Below are 20,414 nucleotides of genomic sequence, written 5' to 3'. Positions count from 1 at the left end.
AAAGCAGGGAGAAAAATGCTTAAGTTGAGAACAAGAAGTGCTCGCCACCGTGCTCCCGCTTCCTTCGCTTTCCTCTTTAAAATCCGACAGAGTGTAACAAACAGTGACACATGTTTTTGGGCTTCTTTAGAGGTCCAAATTGAGGACGCCTGCACAGTGAGTGTACCCAAAGGACTCAGGCCCCAGCACTACCAGAATCAACACCAGTCTTTGTGCCTGTGCCTCCAGCTCCCTTGTATCCTCCAGCACGCCATGCGCTTCCTCTTCCACTGGGGGTACCACCACCACCGTTTCCTCCTCAGTTTCCACCTGGCCAGCCTCCATCTGCTGGGCGCACTGTCCCCCCTCCAGGATATCCCCCAGCTCCTGCAAACGCGTCATCAGCTTGGGTTCCAAGAGCAGTACCCATGTCTCCTTCACTTACCGTCCCAAGGACACAAGCATCTCCTTTCTCTAGGGAGGAGTTTTACAGAGAACAACGGAGTCTTAAAGAGGAGTAAGTATTTGGCTCAATGAAGCTGCGTTGTTCTTCATTTTTGTATTTTGATCGCATAACGAGCTGCAGTTACACTCAAATGACGTAAGCAAAAATGACAGTGTTTTTTCCAGTATACTTTTTTGTTGCAGATGGCAAACATGCAAAACTAAACCAAGACAAATGTAATTCTAAAACTTTCCCTAAAACTTGTAGGAATGCTAAACTGTTTTTGCTGAAATAGGATGTTCCCCTGTTGCATTTGCATGCAGTCTATATTTTCTCATATTGGCCCTGTTTTGTTTCTTGGTGCCTTTTTGTAATAAAGGTCAAACTTATTTTAACAGGGAAAAGAAAAAGTCCAAACTCGATGAGTTTGCCAGTGATTTTGCTAAGGAATGGATGGAATGTAAAAAGATTCCAAAGGAGCGTAGGCATTCGTTTTCCAGGTAACTGGTTTACATGTCTGTAATGGAGAAGCAGGTTGTCTGGAAGAATCAGGGGGAGTTCCACTGCACCTCTCTCTCATTGGATGGATTGGATGATTCAAGGGATTAGCAGGGATAGGAGTTTCATATGTAGGTTACTAGCTCAAATATGGCAGAGATTACAGATAGTGATAATGGGGCAGCAGTTGTTAAGGAGCAGGGGTCCCTTTCCCTGAAGCTTCTCTGCAATGACATCCTTCACCTCCTGAGAGCCGTGAGGAGGCTAGGAACTGAATAGGTGTAGTAGCCGGATTTTCTGCATCTCCCTGTTCTGATTGTAACCATTACCTCAAAGCACATCGGAGGAGATATGTGAGAGAAATTGTCTTCACTTCCTCTTTTGTCTCTCTCCTGTGGGTACACGGAGAGATTTTAAGCTGGACTGCAGACTGGTGGCTTTCACTAGAATTTTGTTGACATTGTTAAATGAAAAACAAGAAAAACTTGTGAAGAGAAATCTCAGGGCAGCTGATGTTTTCTATCCCCCCAAATCACTTGGGCAGGAGTCTGAATAGCTGTCTCTTAGTAATGCTGTCAGTAGCTTTCCTAGAGAATGCATTGAGTCATATTACTAGCGACTGAGTTTAGAAGCGTTTAGATACGACTTTCTTGAAGCGCTGTCACTATCCTTGGTTAGAGCTAGAGGTATGTGCAAGATTTTGCTAGGACATTGGGCTAGAAGTGTTGATTGTAAGACTGCAGTACAAGTATTTTGCATCCTGTACAAATTGCCAAAGAAGCAGTGAAGTTAAAGAGACTAAGCTGGCATTTTAAAATTGAGCTTTACTGTCTTCAGGCCAAATCGTGTTTTCCTGATGTTTGATACTGCACTGTAGCCATTAAGACTTGCTCTTTCTGCATCCTACTGCAACAAAAATGATTTGCGCTGCATGTAGTTGCAGAGTAGTGAAAAAAAGTGTGCATTCACATAGCAGTAGAGGCCACTATACACCACCTTAAATCAGCCGATAGCTATGGTAGTTCATGTGGTAGAAGCGAGTGGAAACAGACTTAGCCTTCCTCTATGTTTTTCCACTAACAAAGCAACAGCTGTTCTGTCTTGTGAGCAGAAACTTTTACATGTTATTAAGTTCTTCAGTTGGCAGTAGCATTATATCAGCAGCTGAAAGAACATAAGTGTATGGAGAGTCCAAAACCCCCAAACCAAATCTGGGAGGAAAAAACTGGGGAGAGTGACTGTTTTGAATTAACTTCTTTTTCTCTGTGTGTGTGTGTGTGTGTTTTGTGGTTTTTTTAAGGTCCAAGCCTCCTTCTAGTGCTTCATCTTACTCTAGAAGTTTCTATACCTACTCCAAGTCAAGATCAGCTTCTTCCCCCTCTCGCTCCCACTCTCGATCATTTTGTCGTTCCCATTTGCATTCCTACTCGCAATCGCAGCTGTATCCAAGAAGAGGCAAAGGGAAGAGTTGTAACTATTGTTCTAGGTCAAGGTCACCTGGTAATAGAGCTGGAAATTACCCTGAAAAATCTTCTGGAAGAGCGAGCCCTGTCATCAAAGATCCTACCAAATCAAAAGAGAAGGAAGTGGAATATCCACAGGGAGATGGCAAAGGAAATAAACATCAAAAACACCAGAAGAGAAGAAAAGGAGATGAGAATGAAGGATTTCCTTCATTTCATGAAAGATCTCCTCAAATGGAACCTCCTGCGAAAAAAGTGAAGGAGGAGTTGCCAAAGACAGGCGGTGTTGAAACATCTTCCTCTCAAAAGGGTGAGAAGGTTCTTGGTACCCCACAGGAAGTTCACCCCAAAGTGACAAAAGATCACCCAGAAACCAGACCAGCCAAGGAGGAAAAGGCAAAGAAAGACCACAATGAAAATGACAGTGAGAGTAATGTATCTGCAAAAGATGAGGGAGCTGCAGGAAAAAGTCCAAAAGACCCCAAAGAAGAGTCTGCTGATAAGGTGAAAGAGGATACAGCAGCACCTGCTGCAGTTGACCAGCCTGAAGCAGGGAGAAGACAAAGCCGTCCCAGTGTTAGCTGTAGTCAAAGGCCTCCTGAGAGTCAGCCTCGAAGCCACAGCAGCAGTGCCAGCTCAGGAAAGAGTCAAGACAGTAAGAAAAAGAAAAAGAAAAAAGAGAAGCAGCAGCACAAGAAGCATAAGAAGCACAAGAAGCATAAGAAACACATTGGAAGCGAAACGGAATTGGAGAAGAGCCAAAAACACAAACACAAGAAGGAAAAATCGAAGGAGAGCAAAGATCAAGATAAGCAAACCATGAAATCTGTCACTACATAGAATGACGGATATTAAAAAAAAATGACTTAATTCCTAAGTCATCTGTATTAAATTTTGTTAAAATGTAAATGAATTCAAGCGTTGCAAATAGTGACATGGAAGACCCTGTGCTGCACTTAAAATATTGCTGCTTGATTGTTTGATTTTTACATCAGAGCTTTATAAAAGTGAACATTTTGTAGAGAATTGTGAGTTGTGGCCATGTATCATGAAAGGTTTTGCTGGGGCATGTTATTTTTAACCATTGTTGATTAGTGTGGGTGGGGTATACTGCAAAAATTTTCACAGCTGAATTTTGTTTTAATTGCCTGGCAGAAGAAGGTGGTACCTGTTATAAAATAGCAGCAGCAAAATGCTTTGCAGAATCCATTACAGCCCTGTTATGTCACTTTTGGTTATAATAAATTTTCAGTAAACTATCCAACGTGATGAGATTTCCAGTGATAGCTGAACATGAGCAGAGAAGAGACTAGTGACAGAAAAAAGGTACCAGTGAAAGCTTGCTGGTAGCTAACATGTATGAAAACCAAAAATATATAGGGGTTTAATTTTGAAAAGACAGGTAGGACTTTAAATCTTTTGAACTGATGCAATGTGGGGAGGTGCTGCCAAGAGGTATGGTTTTTTCCTGTGCCAAGTGGCCTTGGTTTTGTATTGTAGAAGGTAGGATGTGGCCCCAAACATAGAGCCACTCTTCACAGCTGGTCCTGACTATTTTAGAATAACGTTCAATACGAAGCTGTCACATTTCAACCTTGTTCCAGTTTGTTTGGAAAGCTGTTGTCATTTGCCAGCAGACATTTACACATAGACTTTAGGATGCCCTGTAATCTGTATTTCCTCTCATAAGAATGCTGATCACCAAGGTGTTTGTGTTCTTTAAACAGAAGCTTTATTAGGAGTATTTTCATATGGTGGTGCCATGATACAGAGCTAACCCTTCCATTAAACGTGGGGTTCAGCAGATGAGTTTGGCAGAAGAAGAAAGCCCACTAGAAAGGCAGGCTTCTGCTTTAAGCTACTTTGAACAATGACAGGAAATCTAGAAAATGGTTCGGGTGTGACGTCACGTTGGGGGGTCTGATGCCCTAGCGGGGCTGTGAGGTCAGGAGGGGGGAGCCGGGGTGTGTGTGTGTGACGTAGGGGGGTCCCCGACTTTTGGTTCCCCCTCATGACCCCCCCACCCGGACACACGGGTTCCCCCCTTCCCCCCTCCCTGCAGTGGGCGAGGCCTCACAATGCCCCGCCCCAAGCCCCGCGCCCCCCTGCCACCGCCCCGACGGACCCCACGGCCCCACAGGGAGTGGAGGTGAACCCCACCCTATGGATCTCGGCCACCCCCCCCCGGACCCTATGGACTCCTCCCTGGCCCTATAGAACCCCCCTGGCCCTATAGACCCTGCCCTGATGCCCAGCCTTACAGACCGCCCCCAGACCCTCCATACTCCTCCCTGACACACACACACAGACCCTATAGACTCTCTTTGGATCCTATAGATCACTCCCTTCCCCCCTGGACCCTGTAGATTTCGCCCCCCCCCAACCTTATAGTTCCCTCCTTTCACTGAACCCAGACCCTGTAGATTCCCCCAGACCCCGTGGAACCCACTCCCCCTCCAAGCCCTAAAGATTTCTCCTGGAAGCTATATACACACACATATACACACACACACACACACACACACACACAGAGGACCCTATGGATCCCTGCCTCTCCCCAAGCCTGGACCATCTAGATCCCCTGGACTGCCTGGATCCCTCTGTTATTCCCTGCCCTGGGCCAATTAGATCCCTCTGGACCCTATAGATCCCCCTGTCACAGGAGGACCCAGTCATCTGGACATGCAGGCAGCCCCAGGTGTCCAGGTAGTGGACCAGGGTGTCCAGGGGTAGATGCACCCCCCGACCCAGATGCCCTATAACTCCCCTCAGCCTCATATAAACCCCATAGTTCCTCTCCCCCCGGGCCATATAGACCTTATAGACCACTCTCCCCATCCCTATAGACCCTCCCCACAGTTCTATAGACTCCCCCAGCCCCATATAGACCATATAATCCCCCCCCCCGGGCCATATAGACCCTAAAACACCCCCCCCCACACCCCCATATAGATCATCCCAGCCCCGTAAAACCCCCACAACCGCACCTCCAACCCCATACAGCCCCCCCAACCCCATATAGAACACCCATCTCCAGAGAGACCCTCTACCCTCAGCCCCTCCCACACCTTTGTCGGGTTTTAACCCCAGCTGACAACTCAGCACCACGCAGCCGCTCGCTCGCTTCCCCGCACGCAGTGGGATGGGGGAGAGAATTGGGGGGAAAAAAGTCAAACTCGTGGGTTGAGATAAGAACAGTTTAATAGGACAGAAAGGAAGAAACTAATAATGATAGTAATAACAATACTAAGATGCCAATGGCCTGGACAATGCCCCGAGTGACCCAACATGGACGTCGCGGGGAGGGGCCTGGTGTCACTTCTCTTGACTGACGGGGTTCTCGGACACTCCTGGAACTGGGGTGGGAGAAGGTTCCAGAAGGCCAGGGCCTGGGGCCCAAAATAGTGGTACGGAGGAGAAAAAAAAATCCGTCTCACTCCCTCTCGACACCGAATTCCCCGTTTGGCAGGTCCGATGCTGGAGCTGGGGGCTGGTGAGCTCTCTCCACGCCCCCAGGCCCCTTTCTCTTCAAGTTGTTAGGTAAGGCAAGGCCTGCCTTGATTGCCCATGAACAATTATGTATACAAATAAATTTCCCCATTCCCTAGACTATCAGAACATAATGGTTTCATGTTCAGGTTTTATAATCTGCTGTCACTGCTTTATTCTGGGTACAAGTGCTTTACTTGAAATGCTGATCACCTTTATTTCTTCTTCCAGGAGTCAAACGGAGCCAGTGAGTGGAACATCAAAAGCAGCGTGTAAAACCACAATCTCACACTTTTTTCTACACACTGCTCTTAATTCTAAACAACATAGCCTTGTATTAATTTTCCAATCATTAACTTAATCCATTCTCCAGTAAAACCTGGTATATGTTGTAAATAGAGTGTCTTTGATGCAGCAGAGTAAAAACCGCGTAATGCCATCATTTGCACAGTCCTAATGTAAATATTGGTATTGCTGCCTAGTGATGCATTGCATTTCACATTGAATATGCTAGAATATTTCCTGTATGACTTTGTGTTGCACAGGTAATGTATGATCGCTTTTAGATCATGTAGGTCCGAGGTTTGCACAGCTGAACATGGTGCCATGTTCTACGTGAGTCTGTCTAGAGCTAGAACTGTGTATGTTTGCATAGGTTGTTTTGTGCTTTTTTGTTTCTTGCAATCCAAAATGTTTGGAGTGAATTTTCTGCCATTTCCACATTATATCACTTAGCTTTTTTTTAAAAATACTCTTTTTGCCTAATGGACTTTGAAAATGTTATCAAAACCCATTGAGAAACCACTGTGGTTAGACTTGGTACTGTTTCTTACTTTTGAACTGGGGGTTCAAACAAATAGCCAAACCAACACATCCCATACGTTCTGAGGACAGTTGTGTGCAGCTAAATGTTTCCTTTTCATGTCCTTAAATGCTTGGGTATTTGTTCCTAAAAGTGTATAATTGAAGTGATATTATTTGGGCCCCTCTGAGTACATGTATGTCTTTAAGAGATTGCCATGAATTTAAATATGGTTGCTACGCAAAGTGGTATTCTGACGTTCTGCGTTTCATCTTTCCACTCTGTCTGATGAAGCAGTTTAGTTTAATAGTTTGTCTGCAAATGAAAATATCTAAAACCCAGTGTACAGATTTTGGCACAAGGTTAGAGCCTGGTGTATTTGTGGGTAAAATCCCTGTCATTTTTCTGAACTTCTGCCTGCAGTACTTTTTTGGACCTGGGTGGCTTCGGAGTTGGATGCTGCTTTGATTTCCCAAAGGTTAAGCCTTTCTTTAGTATACCCCCACTCTGAATTTCCATTTGGAAAAGGGGTAGCATTTTTCTTCAGGTTAGAAAACACTGTCATTCGGCTGCTAAACTAGAGAGAAGTCACACAAGGAAATACCTACCTAGTAATGGTCTGGATTTGCGACTTGGGTCGAAGGCTAGGTGTAACTGTGCTTTTCCAAGTAGCCCTTATAAAAAAACCCCAACAAATAGGATTTTTTTTTTTTTTTCATCTTTAAGTATAACTGCTTTTTCTTCACTAGAATGGTGTGAGGCTTTGCACTAACCCTGGATCATTGGATCTGATCCCTTGATCAGCTGTTCGGGTAACTTAATCTAGAAATTCATGAGCTCCGGGTCTGTGTTCTGTGAAGAATACAGCTTCTGATTCTCATGGAATGGTATACAATGAAATTAAAGTGGAAAACGTCTTGTATGTCAGACTAAAAACACTAAGCCTAAACCTGACATCCATAATTCTATCACTGATTGGTCAAATTCCTTTTTGGACATGAAAGCCTCTCAGGGTGAGTTTAAGTTAGTTTAACTGGCCCAGTGACCCTAGTAGTTAATGTAATGCATTTATGTAAACCACGTTTATAGTATTTGGTCTAATTGAGATGGGTTTTTATTTCTTGGAAAGAGTTAGTTTTCTCTTTGTTTACTAGCATGTGTATAAACACAAATCACATCTTCATCAATAAGGTTGATATTCTTTCAGCCTCGTGTGTTCCCTGGCGTCTTTGTATTACATTTCTAAGTAGCATCTTACCATAAGATTACAGAGATGTCTCAAAAGAAAACATTTTTTAAAATTTCTCTCTCGCTCACACACACACAGCTTCTGCTGTGGAAGCTCTGTAAATGGTCTCCCTGTGCTGGGTGTCAGCTGGGCAGAGCAAGGATGGTATCTACAGCCGTGATGACACTGTCATACCACCCTGCGTTGGACTCCCTCAGTGCGCCTCTGGTTGCTGTGCAGACAGCTTGGATTGCTTTTGCTCTTTTGGACCATGCGTCCCACAGGCAACTCTGGTACCGCCCAGGGGTAGCTGTTTATTGGGAGGTCATATAGTTTTATTTTAATGTATTGTTCTGTATCCGGGTGCTGTTGCTTAATTTAGGTTTATCTATAGAATATAATTATGCTGTTTCCACCCTTATATGTATAGACACCCAAACACACACGTGCACACACACAAAATAGGCCTATATCTGTATACACACATGGATCCTTTCAAATATGTTTTATTATTTTCAAGGTATTTACTGTGTACTTAAAACTGTCAGCTAACAATTCAGCTATAGCTGAAGTAAAATCACTCACATTTTTTCCATGAAATAATCTCTTTGAATTTTACGGTTTGGTTTCCAATAGGTCAGTTACAATTTAGAAAATGCAGAATCATGGGGAAAACAAATTTAAAATGGAAATAGAATCTTAAAAATAAGTACTTATTTCCAATTTTTTGTTGTTGTTAACTGCCTATTTTTATACAAAGCCTAAAACTTTCTTACCAACACTGATGAATGTGGAGGAGACTCTAACTGCAGACTGATAAGCTGTTTTTCAGGAGCTGGTTATTATACTTGTTACAGTGTATTGGATCTGGCTGAGATGGAGTTAATACTCCCCATAGCAGCCCTCATAGCGCTGTGCTCTGCATCAGTAGCTAGAAAGGTGTTGATAGCACACCAGTGTTTTGGCTACTGCTGAGCAGTGCTGGCACAGCATCAAGCCTGCCTCTCCAACGTTTTTGCACCCCACCCGCTCCCCCCCGCAATGGCAGGCTGGGGCAGGGCAAGATCTTGGGAGGGGACATACCCAGGACAGCTGACCTAAACCAACCAAACAGATATTCCATACCATATGACGTCAGCTCAGATATAAAAGCTAAGTAAGGGGAGACGGAAGAGGGGGGGCATTTTGTCTTCCGGAGCAACCACTACGCGTACTGAAGCCCTGCTTCCCGAGAAGCAGCTAGACATCGCCTGCTGATGGGAAGTAGAGAATAACATCATTTGGTTTTTTTTCTTTGCTTTCGCGCGCGCAACCTTTGCTATCACTTTATTAAACTGTCCTTATCTTGACCCACAAGCCTTTTGTTATATTTTCTCCCCCCCCCGTCCAGCTGAGGAGGGGGAGTGATAGAGCGGCTTTGGTGGGCACCTGGCATCCAACCAGGGTCAACCCACCACATACAGTCTTGATGAGAATATCATACCTAGGTGTATGTTAAGACTCCAGGATATACACTTCCTATGTTTATGAATATTTTATAGACATCAAGGTTTTAAGTCTGTATACTCATGTGTAAGTATACTATTGAAATCTAGTATAGTAGAGCGCAGTAAATGTCCATTATCAGGAGGGGAAGTGTTTTTATTTAGAAGAAACATATTTTCAAGCCCAACTTGTGTCTTCATTTAGAGAACCTTTCCTAATTTTTAGCTGCCCGACTCACCCTATGGTCAAATCAGGGTGTCCACTCTAGCTGATGCGGATGAATAGTAGGCTGAGTTGAGCTAACTTTGGGTCCTCTCACTTAAAACATTGTATTGCATCGTCTGTCACTTCACAGCATAAAAGTTGATAAAGATATGCATGAGGCAGAAGTAATTGCCTTAACCTTCCTTTTATTAATCTGATACCTTTAAGCAGTTTTCCAGGTCTTTATTCCCAGATGTGCACAGACTGAAGTACATGCGTGATTATAACTTGTTCCATAGTTTGTTCCGTAACTAAATGTGACTGTTCACAAATGTACCTTTAGATACACTCAGAGGCCTTTGTGGTAGTGCCAATGAATCAATTGCCTACACTCTGCTAACTCCGATGCCAAAGTTGGGGTCTCTTTCACTCCTGCTCCTACCCGCTTGCTTCATCTTCGTCCGTCTTTAATAAATGTTTCATTCCGAGTGGAGAAGTGAGACCTGAGTCACCTCTCTCACACTTGCTCATTTCATCTGAGTCAGAAGTGTTTCACAGTTACCTTATTCTTTTTCTCAATTTGCCCCAAACCGTGAAGTGTAACATAATGCAACTCTCTGCTTTAAATAGAAAAAAGATGCTTTTCGTAGACCATGATTACAAAAAACTCAGGTGATCTGTACTTGAAGTGCAGTACTTTTTCAAACTGGTAAGCGAGCGTAGTTAAGTATAGTGAAACGTCATAGCTGAGGGGAGTGAGCACGCTTAGACAGAAGATGCAACTCCAGCTTGTTTTGTCATCCAGGTAAACGTGGCCAGATCAAGTGCTGTTTTGTGTGGCATGAGATAAAAGTATGTTAGATGTGTCTTTGGTGTACATCAGATGCTTCCTATTACAGGTCAGAAAAAACCTATTAGAATAGTCCCTTACTTACAGGACTTATAGAGTTAACGAAGCCATGGGTGGCTGAAAGTATGAGGACCCACTTTACATTCGTTGGAGCTCATGCTGGTGGGGTCCTGGGTCACGGCCGCTGCTCTGAGGTCTCCCATCTGACCTCGCTGTAATTCCCACATGGGGTGCAGGCTACTGACAGTACTGAAGGGGTATTATTTTTCATAGCAGTGTTGGATCTAGTAACATTGTGTCCAAAACCACTGGGCAAGTCCCTGGTCCAAAGAGATCAATGATTTTTTACTTTTTCCTCCCCTAAGAAGTTGAGGCCCTGCTTTAAAAGATGACCTCAAGATGGCAACAATTCGGGCACAGGAGATGGGTCAGGTCATTTGTTTTAGTGTTCTCCTAAAACCCCAGGCAGGTGTTTTATCTATTCCAAAACTATTTTTCTCTTCTCTTCACATTCCCCCCCCAAAAGAGAAAAAAAAGCCTGGAATAGTCCCATTCCTTGTCTGAAAGCTGCTCTGCGCCTGCCTGACACCAGACACAGTCCACACAGAGAGCAATCGGAGCCAAACCCTGCACTTCCACTGGGAAGGCAGCCTTGGAAAACTTTTTGCTGGGTTGCTTGAAGACCTGTAACTGCAACAAAACCTCCCTGACGGGTAGACTAGAACACCAATTTGTTGCCAATTAAAAAGGGAGCAGGAGAGCAGCAACAAACCCAAACGAGAACAGCTTCCCCCAGCCCCGCTCTTCCCAGGCTCAGCCTCACTCCTCCCTTCCCAACTCCTCCACCCCCTCTCCCCCCCGAGCAGTGCAGGAGCACAGGGAATGGGGCTGCTGGACAGCCCAGAGCACCTCGTCTCTGCCGCCCCGTCCTCACACCATTCCCCTGCTCCCGCCTGGACCCCACGGGCCACAGCTCCGGCCAGAGAACCTGCTGCTGCCTGGGCTCCTCTCCAGGGGCTGCAGCTTCCTGGTGGAGCTGTCGATGCCTGCCTGAAGGCGACAGCGGTGGTGGCTGGATCCTCTTCCAGGCACCCATTTCACAGAATCACAGGCTACTTGAGGCTGCCCAGGAGGTCACCTGGAGGGTGAAGTCACCTGGTCCCAGCCCCCTGCTCAAGCAGGGCCACCTGCAGCCAGTTGGCCATGACCATGTCCAGAGGGCTGTGGAACATCTCCAAGGATGGAGACTCCACAGGCTCCCTGGGCAGCCTGTGCCGGTGCTCGTCACCCGCACAGCACCCTTTGCATTCCCCTTGCTGAACTGCGTGAGGTCTGTCAGCCCATCTCTCCAGCCTGCCCAGGCCCCTCGGGATGGCAGCACGACCCCCTGGCTGAAGCACCTCTCCTCCCAGCCTGGTGTCATCTGCCAACTTGCTGAGGGTGCACTCTGCCCATCACCCAGACCATTAGTTAAGGAAGATGTTAAACAGGATCGGACCCGGTACTGGCGCCCGGGAGACACCGCTAGCTCCTGGCCTCACACTAGACTTGGTGCCACTGAGCAGCACCCTCAGGGCCCGGCCGTTCAGCCTGATGCAGTCCCGCTCGCTGTCGGCTCATCCAGCCCACATCCATTTGAGTGACTTGAACTCCATCTTTAAAAAGAAGAGATTGCAAGATGGGCACACGCAAACACACTGCTTTCAAAATCCCACAATGTAAACTTCTCGGACTGGGTATTTCCACCAATTGCCGCAAAACCTACAGAGAAAGAAACACCCCATAAATTCCACAGGCAAGGCCAATGAGTCTTTTTATTTCTGGCTTTGGCTTTTCTGCCCGCTGGGTCCAAACGAGCGTGGTTTCTGCAAGGCGATCCCAAAAGCTGAACATGGATTAAAGCTCTTCCTGGAGGGACCTGTGGGCAGGCAGGCCAGCCGGCAGAGCTGTCTGAGTCTCCAGAAGGTGTCTCTGAGCTCTTCCTGGCCAGAGGCAGCACTGGGAGGAGGGACAGGGTGGGCTGCTGGTGCCCTTTGTGCAGCTTGGTCCCTGCTGGGGGAAGTTTAGATGCTTCCTGGATTCCTGGATTCCTCTTCCTCTCCGGCACTGCAGCAGTCAGATGCCGTGCTCCTCCCTCATCCAGGTTGACAATCTGCCCCCGTCACCATCTCCGCACCCCGAGTGATTGCCTGATGTGCATCTCTGGGGTGCTGAAACCCTCCTCCTCCCTGCTGAGGGGTCACACTCGGTGGTGTCCACAAACCAGCTGCAGAGGTCATAGCCCCGATGTGGGGATCTGCTCTGCTCTCTCTGCCACATCTGAGCGTGCTCCCGAGCAGCCCTGGGTGTAGGAGCCCGCTTGGATCTGGCATTGGAGGGCCCTGCAGCTGCATCATCCCTTGGGGCTCGGTCATGATGTGGAGGACTTGCTCTCCGCGTCCCCTTCCTCCTCGCTGAGCAGTGGTAGTCTGTGGTCTCCAAAACCTGGCTGCAGAGAGCGTAGCCCTGCCGCAGGGATCTGCTCTGCTTCTGCATTGGCAGGGTTTGCTCCTGAGGAGCACTGGGTGCAGGAGCCTACTGGGAGGTGCCGTTGGAGGGCCCTGGAGCAGCATCATCCCTGGGAGTGTGATCACAACTTGGAGGACTACTTCTCCTCCTCCTCCTCCCTCTTGAGTGGTCATAGTCTGTGGTGTCCACCAACCAGCTGCGGACATCTCTTCCCCACTGTGGGGATCTGCTCCGGGCCCTCTCCCTGGCACCGTTCCTCTGGCAGCGGGAAGAAGGGCTGAATCCATGCTCCTCTTTGTTGCTGTCTTCTTGCAGAGGGGCAAACGGTGGAGAGTGGAGCGGGCACGCAGCTTTCCTTCTGGACACCAGCCTTAGGCAGCTGCAGAAGAAGCGATGCAAGCAGGAGCCCACGTAGGAGGTGATGCTGAGCCTGCCTGGCCAGCCTGCAGATGCCTCCCGTGCACCTGCCCGGGTTAGCTGGCTGGTGCTGGCTGGTGCGGAGGAGCTGCTGTCTTCTGGAGAGTCCTCCATGCCCACCGCCATGTCCTGCAAAGAGAGCTGTGCAAAGGACCTGCCCTTTCCTGCTGAAAGGACCTGAGCAGTGGGGAAACCCCAGAAGCTGTGGGAGGGCCTCCCAAAGGCTCTCCTGGAGGGCTGCAAAGGCAGAAGGGCCAAAGGCGGACAAACGGGGTGGATCGAGGTGGGATGCTTTGAGAGGGAGCAGCCTTGCGGCTGTGAAGAAAGCTGCAGCGTGGGTGGGAGAAGAGAGCAATGCCAAGATCCCAGAAAGAAATCTGCTGTCCATCTGGTGCCCTGACCCACCTCCCCAGGTTACCTTAGTCCTAGGAGGCAGACCCTCTGGTCCCACAGAATCCTCCTGCTTGCTCTCGGTCCCCCATTGACTGAGGGAGGAACAGGCATATGCTGGTGTCACTGAGGAAGGCACCCTTTCTCCAGTTTTCAAATCAGAGCGCCTGGAGAAAAAAAAGAGTGATCTGCATTTAGGGCTGTTCTTGCAGCTTTCCCTGGGGTTCAGTCATTTTCTTGGAGCAGTTTCTACAACAGACAGAAGACGTAACCAAGACTACAAATGGGAAAATTGATTGGGGTCTGCCCACCAGGTCTGCCCCTGTCAGAGCAAGTCCTCGTCTTTATCATCCCTACGGCCTCCATTGCATAGAATCATAGAATCATCGAATGGTGTGGGTTGGAAGGGACCTTAAAGATCATCTAGTTCCAACCCCCCTGTCATGGGTAAGGACACCTTCCACTCGACCAGGTTGCTCAAAAGCCCAGGGACGGGGCATCCACAACTATTGACATCCAATTCACGTCCCTTGGGTTAATTCAAACTAGATGATAAGCTTCCGAGGGGAGTTAGCACTTTAGTTGGAGCCAGTTCTGCCCTACTTGTGAAAGCAAGCTTAACCGCCCCCCAAATTTCTCTGATCCAAATACTAGCATTGCCGGTTTTGTTTCCATTTACATGTAGAGCGCTGAGCAGCTGAGAAGCGGTGGTGTTGATGGATTAAGCTCCAAGGAATAGACAGAGATGGCAGGCGCTCTTCTGTGTTCTGTCAGTCTTGACCACTAGCAGCACAGGGGAATTGATATAGTTAACAGCTACGAAAGCAATGGCGCAGAGTTGTCATGCTTTAGCTGAGGGCCTCTTTTGTTGCAGGGCAAGCTAGTCAGACTTCAGAATCTGGTTTATGCAGGTGAGACTCTGCTGTGGTTGGTTTTTCTCCAAAGCTCTATTGGGTTTGTAGCCTAACAGAAGCAAAAGCAACTTAAGCTAGATCAGGAAAGAACCTCATGCATTAGCAGACTCCGCTTCAGTGACCTTTGAGACCATTTTGCTGTTGGAATTCCAACCATTTTAAAACCATGAAAAAGATTGTGCTGCTTGTGTTTGATTATCAAACCTGAAGGTTTCTTGAAATGTACTTTCAGTGTGTTGGGACGATAAAAGCGCAACGTTACATATCAAATTTTGCTTTTCTATCCGTCAAGGGATTCTCTGAAATGTTGTGTAATTATGTATTGATATACGTTCTCGTAAACTGGCAGATTCTTTTTCTGTATTGATGTTGTTTTCAGAATATAGAGATGGTAATGCCCTGATGCCTAGGAACTCATGGGTAATTGTTAGAAGAATCCCTGCTGGAGGAGTTAAAGTCACCAGCAAAACCTGTGTTACGTAAGTCTCCGTAAAGCATTGTCTTCTTGGTTAGGGGTTTCAGTGCATTAACTTTTTAAATTGATATTAGTTTACAAGAGGCATTCAGATTGTATCTTTCTTGTTAAAGCTGCTGTTAATTTTTGTTGTCATGGGCTAGATTTTAATATATCTGTCCCAAAGCAGACTTAACATGTTTTGGCCTGCTGGGAGATGGGGTTCAAACTGCAACAATGGTAGCTTTTAAGATGATTCCATTGGGTTTGTTCTTGGGGTTGATTCTTCTGAGAGCCAAGCTGTAGATCCCATTTCCTCTACGTGGAGAGATTCCTTATTTTATGTGTTTGATTTTATTGCTTTTACAGTAAAGACAGATAGGCATTGTTGTGTAAACTTATAATTTCTTCCCACCTCAGAAGAGTCTGATTGTCAATGTTTGACTATTTCTTGCATTTGGGGGAGGCAGGGTGGGATATGGCAGGTATTCTTACCCCCCAAATCTGGGTGTTTTGCATACTAGGCACGGAGGAAAGACCAAGGGTTGCCAGCTGGTGAACCATGCAAACCAGAAGTTCCATTCATAAGTGATTCTTGTTAGTTTCCTAAAGACAATGTCCATTTGTGATGGGTTGACCCTGGCTGGACGCCAGGCGCCCACCAAAGCCGTTCTATCACTCCCCCATCCTCAGCTGGACAGGGGAGAGAAAATATAACAAAAACTTGCGGGTCGAGATAAGGACAGGAGAGATCATTCACTAATTACCATCACGGGCAAAACAGACTCAGCTTAGGGAAAATTAGCTCACTTTTTATTACAAATCAGCCAGAGTAAGGTAAATGAGAAATAAAACGAAATCTCAGAACACCTTCCCTCCACCCCTCCCTTCTTCCCGGGCACAACTTCACTCCCGGATTTCTCCACCAAGCCCCCCCAGCGGCACAAGGGGGACAGGGATGGGGTTTACGGTCATCACATGTTATCTTCTGCCGCTTCACCTCCTCAGGGCGAGGGCTCATCACACTCTTCCCCTGCTCCAACGTGGGGTCCCACCCACGGGAGACAGTCCTCCACGAACTTTCTCCAACGTGGGCCATTCCCACGGGCTGCAGTTCTTCACGAACTGCTCCAGCATGGGTCCTTTCCACGGTGTGCAGTCCTTCAGGCACAGACTGCTCCAGCGTGGGTCCCCCACGGGGTCACAAGTCCTGCCAGAAAACCTGCTCCGTGGGCTCCTCTCTCCACAGATCCGCAGGTCCTGCCAGGAACCTGCTCCAGCGCAGGGTTCCCACGGGGTCACAGCCTCCTTCAGGAACCCACCTGCTCCGGCGTGGGGTCCTCCACGGGCTGCAGGTGGATATCTGCCCCACCATGGACCTCCCTGGACTGCAGGGGGACAGCCTGCCTCACCAGGGTCTTCACCACGGGCTGCAGGGGAATCTTCGCTCCGGCGCCTGGAGCATCTCCTCCCCCTCCTTCTGCACTGACCTTGGTGTCCGCAGACTTGTTTCTCTTACATGTTCTCACTCCTCTCTCCCGTGGCTGTTTTTCCGCATCCCAACTTTTTTTTCCTTCTTAAAAATGTTATCACAGAGGCGTTACCACTATCACTGATTGGCTCGGCCTTGGCCAGCGGCGGGTCCATCTTAGAACCGGCTGGTATGGGCTCGCTCTCTCTCGAACACAGGGGAAGCTTCCAGCAGCTTCTTACAGGAGCCACCCCTGTAACCCCCCCCGCTACCAAAACCTTGCCACATAAAACCAATACATTCCACCCCTCGCCTCTGTGTATCACATTTTTAAGAAATATCATTAAAATCTACATTCATCACACAAAATCTTCACTCACATTAACAAAAAGAATTCCCCACACCAAAATCATAATAATATCATCACAAAACCGACAAAAAGTGGACAATTTACACACATTCCACCCCTTGTCCCTTCACCACAATTACAACAATAAAATTTCCCCACTCATCAAGCAGCTCTTAACTCTCTCACTGCGTTCAGTCCATGTTTTGCCCGTTACCTCTCTCAATTACTATCCTTATCTCAAATTCCTCACACTGCCCGCATTCTCCACCAAAAAGACTGTGATGGGTTGACCCTGGCTGGACGCCAGGCGCCCACCAAAGCCGTTCTATCACTCCCCCATCCTCAGCTGGACAGGGGAGAGAAAATATAACAAAAACTTGCGGGTCGAGATAAGGACAGGAGAGATCATTCACTAATTACCATCACGGGCAAAACAGACTCAGCTTAGGGAAAATTAGCTCACTTTTTATTACAAATCAGCCAGAGTAAGGTAAATGAGAAATAAAACGAAATCTCAGAACACCTTCCCTCCACCCCTCCCTTCTTCCCGGGCACAACTTCACTCCCGGATTTCTCCACCAAGCCCCCCCAGCGGCACAAGGGGGACAGGGATGGGGTTTACGGTCATCACATGTTATCTTCTGCCGCTTCACCTCCTCAGGGCGAGGGCTCATCACACTCTTCCCCTGCTCCAACGTGGGGTCCCACCCACGGGAGACAGTCCTCCACGAACTTTCTCCAACGTGGGCCATTCCCACGGGCTGCAGTTCTTCACGAACTGCTCCAGCATGGGTCCTTTCCACGGTGTGCAGTCCTTCAGGCACAGACTGCTCCAGCGTGGGTCCCCCACGGGGTCACAAGTCCTGCCAGAAAACCTGCTCCGTGGGCTCCTCTCTCCACAGATCCGCAGGTCCTGCCAGGAACCTGCTCCAGCGCAGGGTTCCCACGGGGTCACAGCCTCCTTCAGGAACCCACCTGCTCCGGCGTGGGGTCCTCCACGGGCTGCAGGTGGATATCTGCCCCACCATGGACCTCCCTGGACTGCAGGGGGACAGCCTGCCTCACCAGGGTCTTCACCACGGGCTGCAGGGGAATCTTCGCTCCGGCGCCTGGAGCATCTCCTCCCCCTCCTTCTGCACTGACCTTGGTGTCCGCAGACTTGTTTCTCTTACATGTTCTCACTCCTCTCTCCCGTGGCTGTTTTTCCGCATCCCAACTTTTTTTTCCTTCTTAAAAATGTTATCACAGAGGCGTTACCACTATCACTGATTGGCTCGGCCTTGGCCAGCGGCGGGTCCATCTTAGAACCGGCTGGTATGGGCTCGCTCTCTCTCGAACACAGGGGAAGCTTCCAGCAGCTTCTTACAGGAGCCACCCCTGTAACCCCCCCCGCTACCAAAACCTTGCCACATAAAACCAATACACCATTTCAGGCAAGAGAAAAAGAACACTCTCCTGAAGTGTATCACCTTTTGAGCGAGTACAACAAAGGAATAGTTAACCCTTTCCAAACTTGAAACTCAGTAAGCAGTTCAGCACGTTACCAAGCATTACTAGTTATCTAAGTCTGTTTTTACCCTAAGTTGATAGCAGTGCTCCAGGTTTTCAATCTATATTCCTCAGATTTATGGAGGACAGAGAATCGGATGTGTTGGTTAAACTTACAGCTATCCAGATGCAATGCTGACTACAGGATTATTGCTGTCATGTATGTATTCAGCTACATTAGCATTGTTTGAACATTCATGTTTTCCAGCCTTCTTAAAGAGACGCCTCTCCCCCACAATTAGTAGGTATTATTAGCTTGTGGTTTTGCCATGTCTTTCTCATGTTGGTTCTCAGTCAATAAAGTAGACTGGTGAGTTACTGTGTGTCTCGAAAAAACAGTACAGCAGCATCCTGGTACCTGTGAAGCATTTGCGAGCAAAAAACCCTGAATTGCTGTGACTCTGCCTGTAAACTTTGGGCATATTACTTCAGTAGTTGTTGCAGTGCTTTCAAGCACTACCTAGGAAGTCAGGACACCACAGTGTTGTGCTTATAAACATGGCCTTGTTTTGGCCATGTTTAACTTAAATATGTGTGCTTAGTGCTGCCTTGTCAACGCATCCTCCGTTTCTGGTTGGCTGGCGCTCTCTCCTGGTATCATAATACTGCCCTGAAATGAGAGGAGAGATGCTGCTAGCGTCAAAGATCAAACAAAGACCTGTATGTGGGGATAAGCAAAGAATGGCGCTGCTGCTGTTGTAGTGTTGAAAATGAACCAGGCAGATGAGCTTTCTATTCCTTCAGCTGGAAACATTGCAGAAACAACTGGTAGAGTGGTTAATGTTTGGGAACGAGGAATGTATGCTATAATGGTGGAGAGGCCTTCAAAAATGCATTACTCACCTTGTTGTTTGTTCTTCAAGGTAAATGGATGAAGAAACCATTGTGTGGTAATCTAAAGTATTTCCCTGTACTTCCTCATCTTCAGGAGGTACGTGGCTGTACTTGCGAGCCTGGTGGTATTCTAGCAGTGGCAGGAAGCACGAGCCTTTCTATTTGTACGTAAATTCCACAGCAGCCGTTGAATTGTCTCTGCTCATGGCACACTTTGGATGATGTATGAATTGTTTGTTAACTAGATCAAGGGCTGCACATCTGATTCATGATGAGTGGCATGCAGATACAGATCAATAAGTGTGTGGAATCTCAGCAAGTTTTCGAATGTAATGACTATTGCCAAAAAGATTGTAGCCTTTTCAAGATTATCTTAAAGCAAATTATGGCAAGTAAGACCTTTTCTTTTTTGTCACAGGGCTCCTAAATCACACCAAACCCCAGAAACTGCTTTCAGGTGACATTTCTACTACTATTTTTAGTCAATATTGCATATGCTAAATGTAGTAGCTATCTGAATACAGTGCTTGGCCTTTCACAAAGAAACTCTGTTCTAAAGCCTATGCTGCTGCCATTTTTGTTATTTCTTTGTCAGATGACTGACTGTTTTCTCTGAAGTAAACTTGCACTTCCAAGTGTCTAGAATGTCAGTGTTCTTCCTTGGAAACGAAAGTACTGTATGTGGTACCCATTTGTAATACTAGATATGTACAGATTCGTTAAAGTTGCCTGTAGCGTTCGCCGCATATCAAGGTGCCACGATTAGATCACTGATCACCCCCCACATCAGGGAAAGAGACAGATAACACACACAGTGTGAGCGCCAACTTCCGCCTTTTATTGCGCAGTCAATTCCTTTTATACTAACAAGGGTAGGTGGGATTACAGACACATCATAAGGCTGCGACTAACCCTCTAACTTTCCGTGACATCGCGAGATCTTCCGAACGCTGAACCCTACAAAACACAACAGTGCAAGAGGAAGCCCTCAGGTATTTTGTCTCTGCTGCATCAGTATCAAAAAGGTGAAGTGTGTATCACAGCTTGGTGTTCTTAAATAATCAACTCTCAAAATACAAAGGCAAC

General features: G+C 47.2%; 1 protein-coding gene across 1 annotated transcript; it reads left to right on the top strand.

Annotated features, from left to right (window-relative positions):
- The first annotated feature begins 295 nt into the window (after nt 1-295).
- LOC138683216 (E3 ubiquitin-protein ligase RBBP6-like) lies at nt 296-3,678 on the top strand. Its single transcript, XM_069774762.1, has 3 exons — nt 296-496; nt 823-924; nt 2,223-3,678. Exons 1-3 carry the CDS (start codon nt 408-410, stop codon nt 3,223-3,225), a joined length of 1,194 nt encoding a protein of 397 aa, XP_069630863.1. The 5' UTR covers nt 296-407; the 3' UTR covers nt 3,226-3,678.
- The last annotated feature ends 16,736 nt before the right edge of the window (nt 3,679-20,414 follow it).

This window comes from Haliaeetus albicilla, chromosome 32 (assembly GCF_947461875.1).
Source record: "Haliaeetus albicilla chromosome 32, bHalAlb1.1, whole genome shotgun sequence".
NCBI classification, from domain to species: domain Eukaryota; kingdom Metazoa; phylum Chordata; class Aves; order Accipitriformes; family Accipitridae; genus Haliaeetus; species Haliaeetus albicilla.
Note: the sequence above shows the minus strand (reverse complement) of the source record. Positions and strands in the feature narration are given on the sequence as shown.

Excerpts from the sequence above, each read along its gene's own strand:
- LOC138683216 (XM_069774762.1), top strand. The coding sequence starts at position 408 with ATGTCTCCTTCACTTACCGTCCCAAGGACACAAGCATCTCCTTTCTCT. Across the intron at positions 497-822 it reads CAACGGAGTCTTAAAGAGGA|GGAAAAGAAAAAGTCCAAAC; the intron begins GTAAGTATTTGG and ends TTATTTTAACAG. Across the intron at positions 925-2,222 it reads CGTAGGCATTCGTTTTCCAG|GTCCAAGCCTCCTTCTAGTG; the intron begins GTAACTGGTTTA and ends GGTTTTTTTAAG.